This window comes from Cetorhinus maximus, chromosome 20, assembly GCF_964194155.1.
Source record: "Cetorhinus maximus chromosome 20, sCetMax3.hap1.1, whole genome shotgun sequence".
NCBI classification, from domain to species: Eukaryota; Metazoa; Chordata; class Chondrichthyes; order Lamniformes; family Cetorhinidae; genus Cetorhinus; species Cetorhinus maximus.
The window spans coordinates 33000209-33020437 of record NC_135898.1 but is presented as its reverse complement, the minus strand read 5'-3'; the positions used below and the strand labels follow the sequence as shown (position 1 = coordinate 33020437).

Here is a 20229-nt window from a genome sequence, read left to right as displayed (position 1 = left end):
GATATCCATGGAAGGCAAGAAGACTGCATGCCCCAGACAGGTCACTGGAATGTCTTTGGATGCTATGGAGGCCCATTGTGACGTCCTCTACCCCTGCCATGGCTGCATGATGGGCAGCGGCATCACCAATCCATCATGGGAGGTGGTGGCAGTCAGCACAAATGCTCTGCAAAAGAGGACAGCCACCCAGTGCCACTACAGGATGAATAGTCTCATCTGTTCCTCCAGGTTAACTCACTCTTCTCATCACACAACTCACAAACCCATCACACATCCACAGAGATCTCACACCTCAAGGGACAACACCACTAACTCTCACACACACCCTGACATCTCCATCAGGCTCATACCCTCTGGAGCTGGCATCTTCATCCTGTCCATGTCTCCGCTCACCACACAAACATTCCACACAGTGTCATGTGTCCTGCTCACACTCCATCAGGTTTCCTGCAGGAGAAGCTGGCTCAAATAGGCAGGGAGATCCCAGACCCAGGGGTGGAGGGGCCCACATTAAGCCCCTTACTCACTTTGAGGGTCGGGCATTGCACTGATTGGTGAGGGCGTGGACCGTGTCTGCAGTGACGGTGAGGTCGGCAATGAACACCCTCATGAGGATCCTGCACCACATCATCCCTCTCTCAATGCAGCTGTGAGTGCTCTCTCTCCTGATTTTGACTCTGCTGCCATACACTAATTATCTCTACTTTGGTTTACAGGGAGCTCTGCCAAGCAACCGACACCCTCAGCCAGCCAGTCCCTCAGCTCCACCCATGTCCTCATCTGCAGCCAAGAGCACTCCTCGTCCAGTGAAGAGATGGAAATAAGCAGCTTGGAAGACTCATTATCCACAGAGGGAGCAGCCAGCCCATGAGTGATTCTGGAGGGAGAAGTGTGTGTGGCAGGCCCTTTCGGAGACTCGTGCAAAAACTCTCACACACACACAGGGATCCTTCACTTTTCACACTCCTCTCACTGTCCTGAGCATTTTCAATGCTGCCTGCTGGGCTTCTCTTTCAGTTGTCCATCTGAGCTGATCTGCATCTCTGCCCACCCAATGATCACACTCCCATGCAGCACCCATTCCCTCCCACCCTGACTGTCGTTTCACTTTCCATTTGGACAGCATCGTGCCAATTCAGTTTTACTTTTGCTTCCGTGTCTTCTACCCTCCCCCAGTCACCCGTTTCCTTTCCCCCATCACTGTTGACCCCCCTGGCATCACCTTCCAACTCCCTTCCGTGACCTACAGCCACAACCCTTTTCCTTCGGGGATGTCCAGGTGAACATGCACATTCCCTTCCTTCCTAAAAATCCCACCCCCATCCACATTCACCTCCTCGACCTCCTCCTTCCCACTCCCTGGGTCTGTGTCTGTGGCCGAGTCCCATCAACCACCCTCACCGTCCCTTCTATTGCTGCCTCACCCACCCACCTCATTCTGCCCTCAGTCATTCTCACCTTTCCTCGATACCATGGCCACCCTCAGTTCACACCCCAGGAGGCAGGCATGGAACTATCCGACCCCTCCTGTGCACATTCACCTGCATGTTGCAAAGCCCTCCCACCCCTGGAACCCCTCCCCCCTCTGCACCCCTTCCTCCCTCCCCCGGAACCGCTCCTCTGCACCCCTTCCTCCCCTCCGCAGACACCCTCCCCTCTCTGCACCCCTTCCTCCCCTCCACAGACACCCTCCCCTCTCTGCACCCCTTCGTCCCCTCCGCAGACACCCTCCCCTCTCTGCACCCCTTCCTCCCTCCCCCGGAACCCCTCCTCTGCACCCCTTCGTCCTCTCCGCAGACACTCTCCCCTCCTCTGCACCCCTTCGTCCCCTCCGCAGACACCCTCCCCTCTCTGCACCCCTTTCTCCCTCCCCCGGAACCCCTGCTCTGCACCCCTTCCTCCTCTCTGCAGACACCCTCCCCTCTCTGCACCCCTTCCTCCCCTCCGCAGATACCCTCCCCTCTCTGCACCCCTTCCTCCCCTCCGCAGACACCCTCCCCTCTCTGCACCCCTTTCTCCCTCCCCCGGAACCCCTCCTCTGCACCCCTTCCTCCTCTCTGCAGACACCGTCCCCTCTCTGCACCCCTTCCTCCCCTCCGCAGACACCCTCCCCTCTCTGCACCCCTTCCTCCCCTCCGCAGACACCCTCCCCTCTCTGCACCCCTTTCTCCCTCCCCCGGAACCCCTCCTCTGCACCCCTTCCTCCTCTCTGCAGACACCGTCCCCTCTCTGCACCCCTTCCTCCCCACCCTGGCACCCTCCCCTTGCAGATGATGCCAAGAGTTGCTGTTTGCATTTTCTTACCTCCTCTGTTTGGCCAGCAATGAAAAAGGCTGCAAAACTATGATTAAAACTAAGGGAGCAATGAAAATGCTTTCTCTTTCCATATTCACACCACATGGACTGCAGTGATTCAAGAAGGCAGCTCACCACCACCTTCAAGGGCAACTAGGGATGGGCAAATGCTGACCCAGCCAGCGAAGACCACAGCCCATGAAAAATCTTTTTAAAAATTCCATGTTATATAAAAATAGCCATTAAAACAAAGTAAACTGGGTACTTTTAAACCTTATCTGTGATAAGCAACATGATAAGTCAGAAAGAGTTCACAATGATCACAAATGTAAGTATAGATGAGCAATGCCCTTTGTCCCATCCAATTTACTTTCCTGTAGAAACCTACAGCCCCCTCCCCAGTCAAAGTGGCCCAGCTGCTTCACGGTTGCTTGTTTCTGCCACACATTGCCTGTCAGGGAGACCATTCCAGATTTTAGTTACTCTTCATGTGAAGCTATCAGGCCTGAACCTTCCCCTTACCTGCAGCCCATTCTCCTGCAGTCTTTCAAATAGCACTCTAGATTAACCCTTTCTTTTCCATTTGCTATCTCATACTGTCTCTCTTCATCCTTCTCAACCTGTCTGCAGATTTTGCTCCAGTTTACCACACCACCTCTCGTCCATTGTCCAGCCTGGTGGAACTGCCCACCCGACTCCATTCCTATCTGCCCAGTAAAAGCCATAGAATCTCCTGCAATGGCTTCTTTTCCTACTTCTGCACCGATACCTCAGGAGACCCCAAAGAATTTATCCTTGGCCTCCTCCTATTTTTCATTTACCAGCTACGTAACCCGAAAACACAAGGTCAGTTTTCACATGTTCGCAGATGATGCCCAGCTTGACCCCACCAATGCCCCTTCACCCACCACCCCATTCCACACCACTGTATCTGATTTATAATGCTGTTTGACCAGCAGCTTTGGCAGAGTTTTCCTCCAATTAAACATTGGGAAAACCAAAGCCACAACCTCTGTCCCCTAGCCACCAACTCTATCTATTTCCCTGCCCACCATCTGAAGCTGAACCAGGCCGGAGCTTCCAAACCCACAACTCCTCCGTCACCAAGATCAGCAACGTCTACCACTAACACCATCCATCTCTGCCACTGCCTGTCCTGCTGGAATACTCATGTCTTTGTTACCTCTAGACTGGACTATTCCAACACTCTTCCCACATTGCCCCATCAGTAATCTTGACTTCATTCAAAACTCTGCTGTCCATATCCTAACTCGTACTAAATCCTATTCACCAGTCATCTGGTGCTCGCTGGCTTATATTGGTTTCCAGTCTGGCAATGCTTTGATTTTAAAATCCTCACCCTTGTTTCAGATTCTTTAATGGCCTTGCCCCTCCCTATCTCTGGAATTGCCTCCAACCCCAAAACCCTCTGAACTAGCTATCTGCACTCTCTAATTCTGGTTTCTTACACACTCCCAATTTTAATCCCTCCACCACTGGTGGCTGCGCCTTCAGCTACCAAGGCCCCAAGCTCTAGAGCTCACTCCCTATATCGCTCCGCCTCTCTCACTCTCTTTAAGCCTCTCTTTGACCAAGCCTTTGTTCACCTGCCCTGAAATCTCCTTATGCGGCTCAGTGTCAAAATTATTGATAACGCTCTTGTGAAGCATTGGCGTGTTTTACCATACTAAAGGCCCAATATAAATGTAAGTTGTGGGAACATCGAAGAAAGTAGCTCGGGAGAGCTTGAAATGGCATGGTCATCTGTTGTGGAGTGAGAGAGGGGAAATGTGGTGAGGTGAATGATGGAGATGGGAGGAAGAAGAAGAGGATGACTTAAGACTGGATGGAAGGGAGCTCTGGCAAGAGGCTTAAATGCAGTGGGATTGGAAAAGGAATGTGTGACTGACAGGAGGAGAAGGAGAAGGGTCATTAACCAGCATTGTGGCGACCCCAAGTAAAATGGGAGAAGCTGAAAGGAGAAGATAAATGTACGTTGTTTCTGCTTTTGTTGCCATATACATAGCACAGTGCCTAATCCCACCCAACAGCAGCAGAACCTTCAACTCACCACGAGTAACCCCACAGGTCTGGACATAAGCCAGCATCAAGCAGTCGCATCGTCAATCCCAACACAACCAATTGGAAAAGGACCTTTCTTACCAGAGATGGCGAGGAAGTCATCAATGCTGGTGACATCGTCCACTGCTTCAGTAAGGAGGTGGATGTGGCTCTCCCAGGCCTTCTTGTACATCTCCATGTTAATTCTGATACTTTGACCTTTTGGGGAAGAAGCTAGAGCTAGTGCAGCATTGATGACCTATGACAGAAAGAAAAATCAGTCCAGCTCAATATTTTCAAATGACAGAAAAGGGACTAAATTGCGAGCCTGATGCAATATTAACATTTGTATTTTTAATTTCATTGGAGCAAATCTCCTGGCGCCAATGACTGAGTTTATTCTGAAGGGAGTTTATTCAATAGCCTTTTGTCGGGAATGATACCTTTATACCTGGAAATCTTGGAGTGTTGCTTTCTCTACTAATCTAGCACTTCTATTTCCTGAACACGTTGTTTAACAATAAACAGTGCTGTTAGCCCTGTATGGCACATGGGCAACAAAGGTCTCATATTTTGAACTCCTGGCTGTTGAATAATTTGGAATTAAAGATAAGTGCAAAGTGGCAAGATGTAGGTTTCTTTTCTTCAAGCTCCTCAATTTGAGTTCCTAGATTGACTGGAATACACAACCGAAATCTCCTTTATTCATGGCTTTGTTACCTCTAGACTTGACTATTCCAATGCTCTCCTGGCTGGCCTCCTATCTTCCACCCTACATAAACTTGAGCTCATCAAAAACTCAGCTGTTCATCTATTAATTTACTCAAAATATCATTCACCCACCATCCCTGTACTTGCTGAATTTTACTCATTCCCTGTCCAACAGTTCCTCAATTTTAAAATCCTCATCTATGTTTCCAAATCCCTCCATGGCCTGCCCCCTCCCGATCTCTGTACCCTTCTCCAGATTGACAAATCTTCAAGATCAGTGCACCTCCAAATACGGCTTCTTGTGCATCCGATTTTAATGACTCCACCGCTGGCGGCCTTGCTTTCAGCTGCCCAGGTTCGAAGCTCAGCAGTTCCTCCCCGAAACCTCTCTACCTCGGTCTTCACTTTTAAGATGCTCCTACCTTTTTGTCCTCCTTCTGCGGCCCGTTGTCAAAAATGATTTTATTGGTATCTTTAAGTGCCTTAAGATTTGTTACTACTTCAAATGTGCTATGTAAATGTAATTTGTTGTTGTTGGGTTGGCAGAGGCTACCTGTTATCCTAGAAAGAAGTGTGAATTTAAACAAAAGCTTGGCGAATAATTGTTCTCTGATGCATTCTCCATGGCAATGCCTCAAACAATCACATACCACCTGCCAACCAATCAGCATCCTTTTCTCAAGCAGTATAAATTTGTTTTTCCCCTTGAGATTTGGTATTCTTGCGATTCTGTCCTGATGAGTGAAAGATGAAAAGCTTCAACAGCAAGTCTCTTTTTTCAGCAATGAACATTAGGGAAAAAAGAAATACTTGCATTTACATAGTGCATTTTAGAACAATAAGTTCCAAAGTGTTTGACAGTCAAGTAAGCACTTTTGAAGTGTCACTTCAGTCAATTTGCACTTTTGTGATGTTGATTGAGGGATAAATATTGGCCTGGATACCAGGGAGAACTCCTCTGCTCTTCTTGAAAATAATGATTTGGGACCTTTTACATCCATCTGAGCATACAGATGGGGCCTCGATTTAATGTCTCATCTGAAAGATGGCACTTCTGACAGTGCAGCATTCCCTCGGTACTACTATAGATGTCAGCCTTGATATTTGTGTTCAAGCCCTGGACTATGACTTGAACCCATAATCTTGTGATTTCAGAGGCAAGAGGGCTACCCAATGAGCCAAAGCTGACATGCAAGAGAACTAGTCAATACACATTGCTTCCGAGCCCACCTAGTGGCTACTCTTATGCTAGTATGGGGAGAGTTGTGTCAGCCTAGATAGAGACTACTACCTGGCTGGAGGACAGTTCAAATGAGCAATGGGAGGTAACACAACTAGATGAAGGCTGGTTATCTAAGAATGTAGTTAATTACCAGTGAATTTGTTCTTGATGTTGTTGGCTGTGGGATACTTGTTGACCGACACCGCTGCAGTTCTTGGGGTATTGTCACATAACTCACTGTTACAAACAGCAGTATTATACTTGCCTATATTTCCAGACCTCTGCCCTGCTCTCTTCAATCCTGGCCATTATCCCTTTGACTCGCCGAGCTAAGGTGCTAATCTCTTCCCAAAATAATCTGGGGCACTCTTCATGGGGTCCCGGTTACCTGCCAGGTTTGCACCTGACCAGAGTGGCTAATACCCTCCATGATAGGCACTGATTCCACCCGAGGACCAGGATTGGGAACTCATGGCTTCAGGACTCCCCTCCTTTGCCCCTCAATGCAAATGGGGGTAGGGACAGACTGAGGCTCGGCCCCTTACAAGTCAGCCTGGAAACTCCTTGAAATCACAGAGACCTGACACAGTTGGGTCCTCATCATTTTCCTCAGCAACCTGCCAAATTTAGAGGGAGACTGACAGGACCTTCCAGGCTGTTCCCAGTCTTCATTTGAAGCACCTTCTTCATCTATATTATATTGCATGGGAAATTGAGTTAACTTTAGGGAAGATTTAGTCTAAATGGCACATGTAGTAGAATTTGTAGCTTGGTTTGGAGATGGTTCAACATGGTGATAATTGTGTAATCCTTCATAACATCTATGAAGAACTGGATGAACGTTTCCACAACTTTGCTCCACACACTCATGAGCGTGAAATCTGGCCTTTTTCTCTCATTCAATGCTTTTCTGGCCTATGGATGAATGTGCATATGGCACCAAGCCAGAAGATCATCTCCAGATCCACTGGCAGCACTAAAACCATTGAAAGGTCAGAACTGGGGGACACAAGTTTAAAAATGTTTGATGGAGATTAGAAGAACTTTTATTCCCCCTCGGAGGGTTGTTAGTCTGTGGAATTCTCTTCTCCAGAGTGCAGCAGTAAGGCGGAGTTAGACAGAATTTTGATTGACAGGGGAGTCAAAGGTTATGGAGGCAGACAGGAAAGTAGAGTTGAGGCCACAGTCACACCAGCAATGACCTGGCTGATTGGTGGACAGGTTTGAGGGGCTGAATGGCCTACTCCTGCTCCTAATTCTTGTTTCTTGTGTTCTTGTGCCATTAACCTGAAACGTTAACACCCGTTTCTCTCTTCACTGATGCCGTCAGACCTGCTGACTAGCACTTTGTTTTTATTTCAGATTTCCAGCATCCACACTATTTTAGTTTTACAGTTGTGCCACAGCCTTCTGACTCAGGGTCAGTGCTTAGTACCAACTGAGCCAAGGCTGACACCTAAAAAATGAATGTGTTCATGTAGACAATATTTGATATGCCATGAATAAAACAGCTTTCTTCAATACTTGTTGGTACATCTGCATATACACTGAGATACATCTCAGACTCAAAGCCACCAATATTTGTACTTTGCAGAATAAGTATTAAACTCTTGTCTAACATTCTCCGGTGCTTGGAATGGAAGGGATTGGGCTCAGCAATTGCAGCCTCAGTTTTGATTCTTCAGCTGCCTAAACCTTTAGGCAGACACTAACTGTGCACGTGGCACTGCGAGGTATCACCTTAATGGTTACACAGACCAATTACCAGGTAATTACTACTAGAAATAGCTTTAACAGCTGCGGATCCTAAGGCATTCATCCTTTGCAAGTAATTGGGCTACACTTTAACAAAGTTCACCACAAGCTCTCATTCACATCTAGCTGCCAGCTTTTAGAGAAACGTCTCTGTATGGGGGTGTATGCCTTTCAAAAAAAACACTTTTGAACAAAAAAAAAGTTATGCATGGTTGAAAATTAAGAAAATGCAACAGAAGACCTGCTGCCAATGATACCATTAGGGTTCAATAAGGCTCAGTGAATAATGGGCACTAAAAACACCACCATAAATTGTTGCACATGAGGCCCTGTTCTATATGCTGAAATGAATTAAGAAGGCATAGACCTGCTCAATAAAGAAAGGCTGTAAAGCACGAGAAGAGGGTGCAAATTCATCAAATGTTTGAGAAATATAGTCAAATTAATATATGTAACTTTTATTATATTAAATTGAAAAGCCATTTGTGAACTCCTTTCTCAATGATTCCTGTTTTTATAAAGCAGTTTTCAAAATGCAGTTTTATTCCAGTGCCAAGTATAATTATTTTAACAGCTAATGTAGTGCAGGAAGCTATTAATAATATTCGATGCCCTGTTTAAAGAGATGCCCTGTGTGAGAAATCGAAGTTGATAGCTCTTTTTCAGCAATAGTCCCTGATATATTGCAGTTCTCTCAACATCAACTTATGGAACTAAGCATGTTCATGGGCTTCCCTTTCCTCCAACTCTCTTTTCCCTCTCGCTAGTTTTTATTTGGGGTCTGTTTTAAACCAGATGAAATGCATTAATTGGACTATATTCACCTTTGACTCTGAGGGGCAAGATGCAGCAAACGTTGTCCCATCCTTGGCCTGAAGCTGGAAGCAAGTGAGGAAGAATCTTGCTTGGCTGTGCAAAGAGGCCAAAGTAAGTGTGTTTACATTCTGTTTAAACTTAATGCTTGACAAGGATCAAAATAGGGCTTCAATATAAACATGGGGCAGGATTTTTCGGGCCCTGGAGCAGCTGGGAAATGGTCCCCCACCTGCGATTGGCCCCCGGCCGCGATTTCACGTTGGCTGGCCAATTAATGGCCAGCCAATTAACAGCCAGCCAATTAACAGCCAGCCAATTAACAGCCAGCCAATTAACAGCCAGCCAATTAACAGCCAGCCAGCGTGAAACGCACATAGAGAAGCTCACCGCTGCTGGAGTGGGGGCAGGAGGAGTCCGAGCGCAAAAAGCAGCGCATGCGCAGAGGGAGCGCACACTGAAAGCTTCCTGAAGGCAGGGAGCTGCTTCAGGGAGCTGAACACTTTTAAAATCAAAAATAAAGCTTTTTAAAATGTGAAAAAAAATGTCCCGACATGGGGCTCACTCACAATAACATAAACAGAATAAAAATTCTGCCCAAAAATTTATATTTATTTTTCATTAATTGTGGAAACTTCATCCCGCCCGTGGATCAGGCTTACTAAAAATCAAGAGGCCACCTGGCCGATCCACCTGCCTGCCAACCACCAGCTTGGAAGGGCAGCGAAAAATAGGTTTAAATTAATTGATTAAGGACCTTAATAGGCAGGCTGCCAACTCTCAAGTGCGCCCACCAGTGGGACATGAAATCCTGCCTATGGCGTGGGATCCCAGGAGACAATGTCCAGCAGCTATTCTTCCACTTTCCAAATACACAGGCATGGTGTATGTTTTAAGGTGCTGCGTTGTTGTCATGACACTGCCTTGGTTCTGTTGCTTGTGAATAGATTTTTTATTTGTTCATGGGATGTAGGCATCACTGGCTGCGCCATGCCCATCCCTAATTGCCCTTGTTCAGAGGGCATTTAAGAGTGAACCACATTGCTGTGGGTCTGGAGTCACATGTAGGCCAGACCTGGTAAGGATGGCAGATTTCCTTCCATAAAGAGCATTTATAACAATCAAGAATGGTTTCATCGTCATCATTAGACATTTTAATTATTATTATTTTTTTAATTCCAGATTTTATTGAATTTGAATTCCACCATCTGCCATGGTGGGATTTGAACCTGGGTCCCCAGAGCATTACCCTGGGTCTCTAGATACCAGTCCAGTGACAATACCATTACACTATCACCTCCTCCAGACACCAACAAACACCAAGCATACTGCCCACACAAGATACATGCAGGATTCATATACACCCACATCCCATACACCCACATCCCATACACCCACATCCATGGCTGCTGTTTGGGAACTGGGTCATGCCTGCATCTTTAGGTGTTCTTTATTCTGATAGAGAATGATACAGCACAGGTGGAGGCCATTGGGCCCATTGTGCCTGTACCCGTTCTTTGAAAGAGCTATCCAATTAGTCCTATTCCCCTGATCATTCTGCATAGGATGGGGCAGATGTACAGGGCTATTTGTATGTTGGAAAGATGCACAACATTTTGATCATGTTGGCTGGAGGTGGAATGCTGGTTGGGGCACGGAGAACCTCCCTGCTTTTCATCCAAATATGTCATGGAATATTATATATCCACCTGAGCTGGCAGGCAGCACTGCCCACATGTACAGCACTCCCTCAGTACAGCCTAGTTTACGTGCTCAATTCCACAGTGGAGCTTGAACACACAGCCTCTTCACTCAGATGCGAGAGCCTCTGAATGAGGCATGTTGGCACAAGGAGGTAGTGTATGCAAACATTAACTGCAGGTAGCTATTTTGTCTTTTCTTAACAGAAGCACTTTGAAGAATGTCATGGTTAGTTAGTAGTCACACACTACACAGTCAAAGGAAAGCTCTACTGCAAGATGCAATGGAGTTGATTTTGACTTTTGGGCAACCCACTGGTGGAGGGCACTAGTCTGCCACCTATCCCTTTGACCAAGCGCTTCCAGTGATTTTGAGGCGCTGGCTTTATTTAAATTTGGAGTGAATCCAAATTCTGTTTCATCATGGGGTTGTGGAAAGACCAATAACTCACACAGAAACAACTCTGTTAGTATTCAGCCTCTGGATCTCTGCGGGACAATTCTTCTACCCACTCCGATGTTAGCTTTGGGGAGCTCCGGACCTCCCCCCAGACACTCCAACAGATAATTAATGTATCGGTATACATGCTGCACTGTGCTACACGTGGGTCCCCCAAAGATGATATCAAACAGCAATCAATTGCAGGTTTGTGTGTGTAATCCTGCAGCTCTCCTCCTAGGTCTTGTGCCAAAAAGGCACCAGCTCTGTGTCCAGCCCATGGTGCCACTCCTGCTATATGCATCCACCCCAACACACTAATCCCCAGTGTTTATAATAGGATGATCAGGATCAAAATAAGTGAGGAAGGCCCAAGGTTTAATCAGCAATGATGTTGGGAATCAGCATTCATTTTGTAGCATCACTACAGAAGCAAGAGATCCTATTATTGGAGGCAAGGAACATTTAGCACTTTTCTCAATTCGTCGTCCAGTCAGACATTGTCATTAACATTTAGACAATGACGCAGCTATCCAGTAGGTATATTTTACTCTAGCATAATGCACAAAGAACGGATAATTCACCTGCCTGTCATTATTAAGGAGATGCTTTAGTTCACAATATTTCTCCCTAGGTGACTGTTACGGGGAGGTCCTTTTTGTTTTAAAGATACAATTTCTAATTTTTCTGGCTGGATTTTTAAAAATAAACTAATATCATCTTATGACCATGGAGACTGTCAGCCAAGTACAATATAAAAGCTTGCATTCCACCAAGTGGGATGAAAAAGCACAGACACACACCCCTGGGGACCATGAAAGACCCCATCTCCTGTTGGCATCACACAGTCCTGAAACCTTGAGAAAGTTTCTGAGATGAGACATCAAAAAGCAATTACCTGTTCCAAAACAATGACTGCGGCAGATGTGGATTAATTGAATATCTCTGGGTACTTTAAGATACTGGCCAGAATTTTCCTGTCGCCGATTTGGGGGCGGGGCCCGCTCGCCGACCGGAAAATGACGTGGGATGACGTCAGGAGGAACCCGCGACATCATCCCACCCCATTTAAATGTTCAGGAAGGCGAGCGGACAACAAAATCAGCTGTCCGCCCGCTGACCTGTCAATGGCCAATTGAGGCCATTGAGAGGATAATTAATCCAATTAAAGGCCCTGCCCGTCCAACCTTAAGGCTGGCGGGCAGGCCAGGAGCCCCGGCAGGAAGGAGAAAAAACATGAAACCTCATCCACTGGCGGGATGAAGTTTCATGTCTGTTTAAAAAATCTTTAATAAAGTTTATGTAATATTTATTAACCTGTCCCATCTCGTGTCACATTGTCACATGAGGGGCACATGTTAATAATTTTTTTATTTTTCTATTTTTTAAGTTTACAAACCTTTCACCGATTTCCCTGAGACAGCACTTAGTCTCAGGGAGCAGTGGCTCTTTCGTGCACATGCACTTTGACAAATGGGGATTTCCTCTACCCCCCACACAGGGAGCGCATAGCGCTTCCCATCAGGCAGCCTGCTGGGCGGGCTTCAATTGACCCGCCCACTCAAAATGGCGGCGGGGCCCGTTTCGGCGGCGGAGTTTGGCTGCCCGCCCGCCGCCAAGCCGGTGGGGCCTGCCCGCCCATCGAGGGCTAAATTCTGCCCACTGTGTTACCAACCAGAGGACGATCTGAGACCAGAATACTGTACTGAAACAGGCTGCAAAAAGCAGTTTGCTCTCTCTCTCTCAAAAAAAGTATTGTGCACAGAATTGCAAAGTAACCACCCTGAGAAGAGAAATTTACCGTAAACAGAAATCTTTTGGGAATAAAACGGAAATCTGCTCCATACAACTACACCCAGGAAGGCAACTGAACAAAAACAGCAACAATGTGGAGTCACTGCATCAGGACCAGCCAAAGAACAGCCAACCATATACTCCTTTCTTTTATCTTCTTCATGAACTGTAAAAAATCTTTAAGCCTACCTCTTATCCTATCATCTGTGCTGGTGTGTGTGTGGGCCCAGACAGATGTGTGTGATGTATAAATGATGATTACGATTTACCTAATTTTTTTTTTTAAATTCAGGAAATAGTTTCAAGAAGCTTTTGTTCTTTGTTTAACCTCAGAAAGCCTGTCTAACTAATTCTTTAAATCTGAAAGTGTAAATAATGGGACACCTGCTGTATTGGCAAAGCACAGCCTCTAAGTTCGCAAAAAAACCTGTTACTATCAGACCTGGAGTGGGAGAATAGGGGAGTCATTTCACCCCTCCTCACATAGATGTAACAGTGACATGAAGCAGGGTGGCTGGTTTCTGAGGGATATTAGTGACGTTCTTGTTATCATCTCCCGCTCACTCAAATATGGAGCCCACAAACAGCCCTTGCCCCAGTGCCCAGATCCCAGCTAGCTCTATCGAGTAGCAGCTTGCCATGAACAACATGTGATGTGATTCAAGCAGTTTCAGTGCTGCACAACTTTACATTCTCAGATCAGTTAGGTACATGTGTACCAAGAGCAAGAGCCCAAATGAAAGCAGGAAACCCCCTTTTCCTCTCACACCAGAACCTAAGAATCCAGCTGGAGCCCAGAACCATGTCCCTCAAGCTAATTATTTTTGAAACTGCTCATCAAGCATCGATGGTCTGACCCTCAACAGCTAGAGCCCACATACTGTTAAATAACCTTGTCAGCTACATAAACCATTATTACCTTTTCCTGCTTATATAAAAGCACAGGCTTCACAAAACTTGTTCACCTTAACAAGCAACATCATGTAACACAATCACTCATCAGAATGCCACTGTGTAAGAAAAGAACACTTATGTTGATATAGCACCTTTCGCAACCTCAGGATGTCCCAAAGTGCATCGCAGCCAATGAAGTACTATTTGAAGCGTGGTCACTATTGTAACACAGGAAATACTTCAGCATTTTTCATGCTAAGATTATCAGGAGCTCCATTGCACTACAGCTCTCAACTTGAACCCTGTTATTGTAGCAAGTGGTCTTACTTAACAGCAAATTCTGTGCAAGTGCACCAAGTAGATGCTGGGGACTACGGCAGTGGACTGATTCAAAACTTTGTTTTATGTAAGGCCAAAGACATATGCTCCAAGCTGTCATCTGTGAGGTCTCACCGACATTTCCTGACATTACAGTGAGTTAAGTTCAGAAACAATTAATTGGGTCTAAAGTACTTAGGACAACTTGAAGACAGGAAAGATTCAAGACAGACAAGTTGCTTTTTCTTTTTGAATCTCCAGTAATCAATTCTGAAAACTAAACCTGATAAAGTTCTCTCTATTATTGGCAAAGTTTATTGAACAGAATGTGTAATGCTGCATTATTCTTCCTGCAATTTGATGCCACTCACAAAGCAACATTTGTGATAACACTTTTGGAGAACCAATGCATTTATTGTTGCCCTACAGTATGAGTATCTGTTCCACATTATCAATATCTGGCCATTGTAAATGTGCGAGGTCAGGGCTAAGTATGATTTCCAAATATAAATCACCTGAAATCCCTGCTGGAGATTTTCATTCAATTCTGTAACTTCACTGGAAGATCAGGAACCTTGATGAAGCAGTGCAGTCCTGTAAGAAGAATCCCTGCCAAAGTTCCACAACAATATCTACAATCCTAGCCATTGGTCGATCAATCACCACAGCACCTAGGAACATAAGAGCAGGAGTTGGCCATTCAGGCCTTCGAGCCTGCTGCACCATTCAATAAGATCATGGCTGATCTGGTTGTGATCTGAACTCCACTTTGCCATCTGACCCCCATAACCCTTGACCCTCTTGTCTATCAAAAATCTGTCTCACCCAATGAATTCAAGGACCCAGCTCCCATTGCTTTCTGGGAAAGAGAATTCCACATACTGATGACTCTGAGAGAAAAAAAAATCTCCTCATCTCCACCTTAAACCTCTCCACCTCTGGTTCTAGTCTCTCCCACAAGTGGAAACATCCTCACGGTATCCACCTATCAAGTCCCCTCAGGATCCTATATGTTTCAACAAGATCACCTTTCATTCTTCTAAACTCCATTGGGTATACACCCATCCTGTTCAACCTTTAAGATAAGCCCCCCCATCCCAGGATTGAGTTATGTGAACCTTCTCTGAACTGCTTCTAATGCATCATATCTATTTTTCAACTAAGGAGACCAAAACTGTACATAGTATTCCAGATGTGGTCTCACCAAGGTTCTGTGCAGCTGCAATAAAACTTCCCTACTTTTATATTCCATTCCCCTTGCAATAAATGCCGACATTCAATTCAGATTTCCAGCATCCGCGGTATTTTGCTTTTACCCACATTCAATTTGCCTTCCTAATGCTTTACCTGCACACTAACTTTGTGATTCATGTACCTGGGTGCCCAGATCCCTTCTGTACTATCAGGTTCTGCAATCTCTTCCCCATTTAAATAATATACTGCTTTTCTATATTTCCTACCAAAGCAGTCAAGTTTGCAGGCTCACTACCTGCTCTTGACAACTTGCTTTTCTAGTTATCTTGGTGTCATTGGAAAATTACATTCAGTCTCTTAATCCAAATCATTGATTTAGATTGTAAATAGTTGAGGCCCCAGCACTGATCCCTTTTGCACTCCACTTGTTCCAACCTGTCAACCTGAAAAAGACTCATTTATCCGTAATCTTTGCTTCCTGTTAGTTAACCAATCCTTTATCCATGCTAATATGTTATCCCCTACTTCATGTAATCTTATCTTGTGGCACCTTATCAAATGTCTTCTAGAAATCCAAGTTCACAACATCTGTTACTCACAATAAGCACTTGTCATAGGTGAATAAGTCCAAAGCTCATCTTTTACTTCAAGCTGGTCTATTATCAAGGTAACTCTCTAGTGCTACAGACTTACTCAAGTCCTTTCCATACCTTTCCACATGAGAGTGTTCCAGCTGTATCTAGTTATGTTATTTTGATGGGAGAACCAATGCCCATCACCTGTTTTAATTAGCAATGTCTTTAGAAGGTAATTGCTATGCAATGTACTTACTGATACATTGACAGATTCCCCGCTTTACTTTTTAAATTAAGGCTTTTGAAAACTAAAGAACATTCTTTTCGAAACAAACAGAAGGAAATAAAGTCACGTATTTTCACATTTATAGATCCCACATTTCCTTTACCTATATATATATATATAAACACAATTATAAAGCAAAAAACAATGTATACAGTTTTTTCCCCATTTCCTCAAGGTGCCACTCTTCCAATACGTTTAGTAATTTCTTCAACCAGGCACTTCTTTTCGTAAAACAGTCTGATAGTTGGTGTCTTGTGTCAACCCATTTTATCTTAGAGATCTCTCTCCTCTCTAACATTTCTTTTTTGCTGGCTAGGTCTATTCTTAGCCTTTTTTCAGCGACACATTTTGTCGAATGAACATTATCCCAAAGAGACCAATTGTCAACATAACAATCTATGGGCAAACTTTTCTCACCTTTCTGCTTACATAATATTTCTGTCAGTATATTGAATAAGTATGTCAGGAAGATATAATAATTCTCATAATGTTATTTGGAATTTATTGTGGAGTATTAGTGGGGCCTGTGTTTATGTATGTATGTCTGTATGTGGGACTTAATTGAATTACAGACAACTGGTCTGAAGGCTTTGATGTAAAAAGGGAATCTAGGTTTGAAATGCTAAATAGGTAAACATGGGGGAAGATGTGAGGTGAAAAGGGAACATTTGCATTTTTAAATAAACCAGAGTAGCTTGAATTCAAAAGAGGGGGTGAAATGTTACATCTAGCCAGGAGAATTTAAGAAACAGTGTGCTTATTTTTCCCAATGATTACTGGCAAAATTGGTATTATGATAGATTTTTATTTTGGAGAGGTAAAGTCCAAAGACATAGTGAAATAATGGGAATTTGCATTCAAAGGGGAAAATATGTATAAGGGAGAGAAGGCGGTGTGCAAGGGAAGGAATTCTATGATCTAACAAATGTGAAAAGCCTCCAGCCTCTGTGCTCAAACTGTTGTCTAAAAGGAACCGAAGCTGAGAAAAATTCAATTTTGAATTCGACTATCCAGGGTAATGTGTTACTTTGCCTGGGTCTTTTGCAATCTATGTGTTTTACTGTTGCCTTAATGGAGGTGTAACTGTGAGTCTGATTAATTAGGGGACTTAGGAGTTAATATAGTGGTAATTAATAGACATATGTATGTGCTTAAAATTTCTTTCATTAATAAATGTTTAATCTAGATTTGTAAAAACCTGTAAGACCGAGAGGCCTTCTTTTTACTGAATTCGAAACCTGCATCTTGAAATACAAATTGCAAATAGTTGTGACAGCTGCTTCAAGTTTCCCTCTGGGATTTGAGCAGCTTGACATTTACCATCTGCCTGCCATAAAAAGTAAACCCCCATATCTATCGCTGCTACTAATTCCGGTGTGTCAGCAGCTAAGGTGCTTTTCACTACCCTTTTTATTTTCTTGGCCTCCAAAGCCAGCAGGCAATGTTTATCATTCTTTCCTACCAAGAATAAGATAAACCCTGCTGTGCTATAATACCCATCTGGAAGATTAACATGTGAAGCATCACTAAAAATTATGAACCTCATATCTTCTGCTTCACCCTAGGCTGCAAACTGGTTGTGCATCTTTCTGAATTTAATTTCTTTACTCAGCTTCCTTCTTGACCTTCAATTACCCATTGTGCAAATTCTACAGAGCCTCCCCACAGGAAATCATCAACATACATGATAAAGATTCCTGCTAGTTTTTCCTTATGGTACCAGTAGAACATCGCGGGTCTGCCTTTATCTGAATGTAACCTGTTTTCAACAGGACAGACCTCACGGAAAAATACCATCCTCTTGATGCATCATTCAATCCATAAACACACTTGCTCAGCTTCTATAGCTTTCCTTCTATATCGCCAGCTCTTTAGGCAGTTTAAAAAAATTTCTCCCCCCCCTGTAAAAACGCAGCCTTTATATTAATTGATTTCCACTCCCAGGAATATGATGAAATAGCTAAAAAAAAATCTTCAAGCCCACTTTCCCTGCAATAGATGAGCCCACCCTGACATTTTGATCCCCAGGTCTTTGTTCAAAGTCTTGGGCTACTAATCTCACTTTAGTCTAGTCTGGGAGTACTTTCTGTACAGATCCACCTGTGATATAGGGCTGGCTGTCCCTGTCAGGTATTTCAGTAAATACCCCAAATTCTTTCCATCATTCCAACTCTTTCCGTTTGGCTTCTTTTATCAGCTAATTTTCCAATTTATTAGCAGCTACTAAAATCTCTCAGTCATAAGGACTTGTACTTCTATTGACATTCCTAGCTGGTTCTATAGTCCTCGTTCTTTTCAAGCTATGGCCTCTACTCACATTCTTCCCTTTCTGGACTGCTACTATATGATCTTTCTTCCATGTGAGCAGAATCCTGTTCGCAAGTTCACGATTTCTTTCCGGGGTCGCGATCACTTTCTGGTCCACTGTCAGAATTCATAATGCACTTTCTGGGCTTCCACATTTTTACCTTGATTTGCCAATCCATAGATCTAGTCTCCTGTCCTTCATCCTGCATATTTAGCCAGTGTTTGTATTTACCAGTGGCCTTTCCTGCTCTCCCTATGATGGTGGCATTCCTCCACACACTGATCTCTTCTGGCATGTATGTTACCTTTGTTCCTACTTTGGGTAGTTGCCCTTTTGGACAAATCCTGTACTTCAGTGTTACTTCATTCATCGTCAGTCAACTCTCTATCTGCCATAAAAACAAAAAACTACTGCAGGTGCTGGAAATCCAAAACAAAAACAGAATTACCTGGAAAAACTCAGCAGGTCTGGCAGCATCGGCGGAGAAGAAAAGAGTTGACGTTTCGAGTCCTCATGACCCTTCAGCAGAACTTCAGCAGAGTTCTGCTGAAGGATCATGAGGACTCGAAACGTCAACTCTTTTCTTCTCCACCGATGCTGCCAGACCTGCTGAGTTTTTCCAGGTAATTCTGTTTTTGTTCTCTGTCTGCCATTCTCTGCTCATCATAACTGCCATGTGTGTGTCTGTACATGTGTGAGTGTGTGTGCGTGTGTGTGTAGCATGGTGCATGGTGCCTCTTGGCTTTCTATCTCTTGTTCAGAACCTGTAAAGGTATAGTCAGTGCCAATTAACCGTGAAGAATGTCCCCTAACAGTTTGATTGCCGTGTTGCGCAGTTACTACTTTTCAATCACTCCCTATCACTTCGCCAGGGCCTTTACACTCTTTCCAGCCTTCTCTTTTATGATACACCATGTCTCTTTGTCTAAACGTATTGCTGATGGTTTTATGCGCTGCTGTGAGGCTCACCAAGTTTTCTCAGAAACCTCAGCTTTAATTAAAGCTTTTCTGCCCACATGCAAAGCGTTCAGATGAGCAGAAAAGGTGGAGCTAATACTAGTCTCTTCTAGAGCAGGGGGAGCATCCGATAACACCAAAGGCAACCTCAGATTTCTTCCGTACACTAACTGGTACGGACTGTAACCCCCAGCCATTTGGCAAGAGTTCTTTGCACGTACTGCCCATGCCAGTGCTGCTTGCAATCTGGTTGATCAGCCAAAAATGTTATGTAACATGTCTATTGCCACATGGTTTCTTTTGCAGAGACCATTATTAAACACGCTCTCAGCCACAGTGTGCATAACCATGATGTTCAAATTTTCACATGTCTCGAAATTCCTCATTGGTGAATTCGCCACTATTACCTGTCAGGAATTCCGTTGGTGTTCCTAATCCTGTTCCTACCCATTTCTCCATGAGCTTATCGGCAATGGTTTTTTTGTCTTTACTATGTATTACAGTGGATAGACTAAATCTGGTCGCCATACCTATGAAGTGTAGTAAAAGAAAATACCCATATCCTTGGCCCAAACTTTTAAATCCATTGCCACTGCATCGTTAAACTCCCTGGCTAGTGACAATCTCACAACAGGACACGGTGGTGTTTTGTGATTTTTATTACAAATTTCACACTTTGCTCAATAAGGTCATCATATCCTTCATCAACCACTCCAGCATCTCGCAGTAGAGATTTCCATTAGTGGTGCTGGATGTGTAAACTGTCTGTGTAATTTCCAAATAATCTTCTTTGTGTCCACCAAATTCTTATTCCTGGATGTTAACAAAACTTCATGAACTTTTAGGTGAGGAAAGTTTGGCTGCCTTAGTGGCATGCAGCAATGATCTGACGGAGTTAAATGTAGAT

General features: G+C 44.4%; 1 protein-coding gene across 1 annotated transcript in view; it reads right to left on the bottom strand.

Moving 5' to 3' along the window:
- The window catches only part of LOC144695011 (catenin alpha-3-like), a 1693436-nt gene that overhangs the window by 485743 nt on the left and 1187464 nt on the right, over positions 1-20229 (bottom strand). The window contains exon 11 of the mRNA XM_078565866.1: positions 4459-4615. Within this exon, the coding sequence (XP_078421992.1) occupies positions 4459-4615 (157 nt within the window). The remainder of the gene's footprint in view (positions 1-4458; positions 4616-20229) is intronic.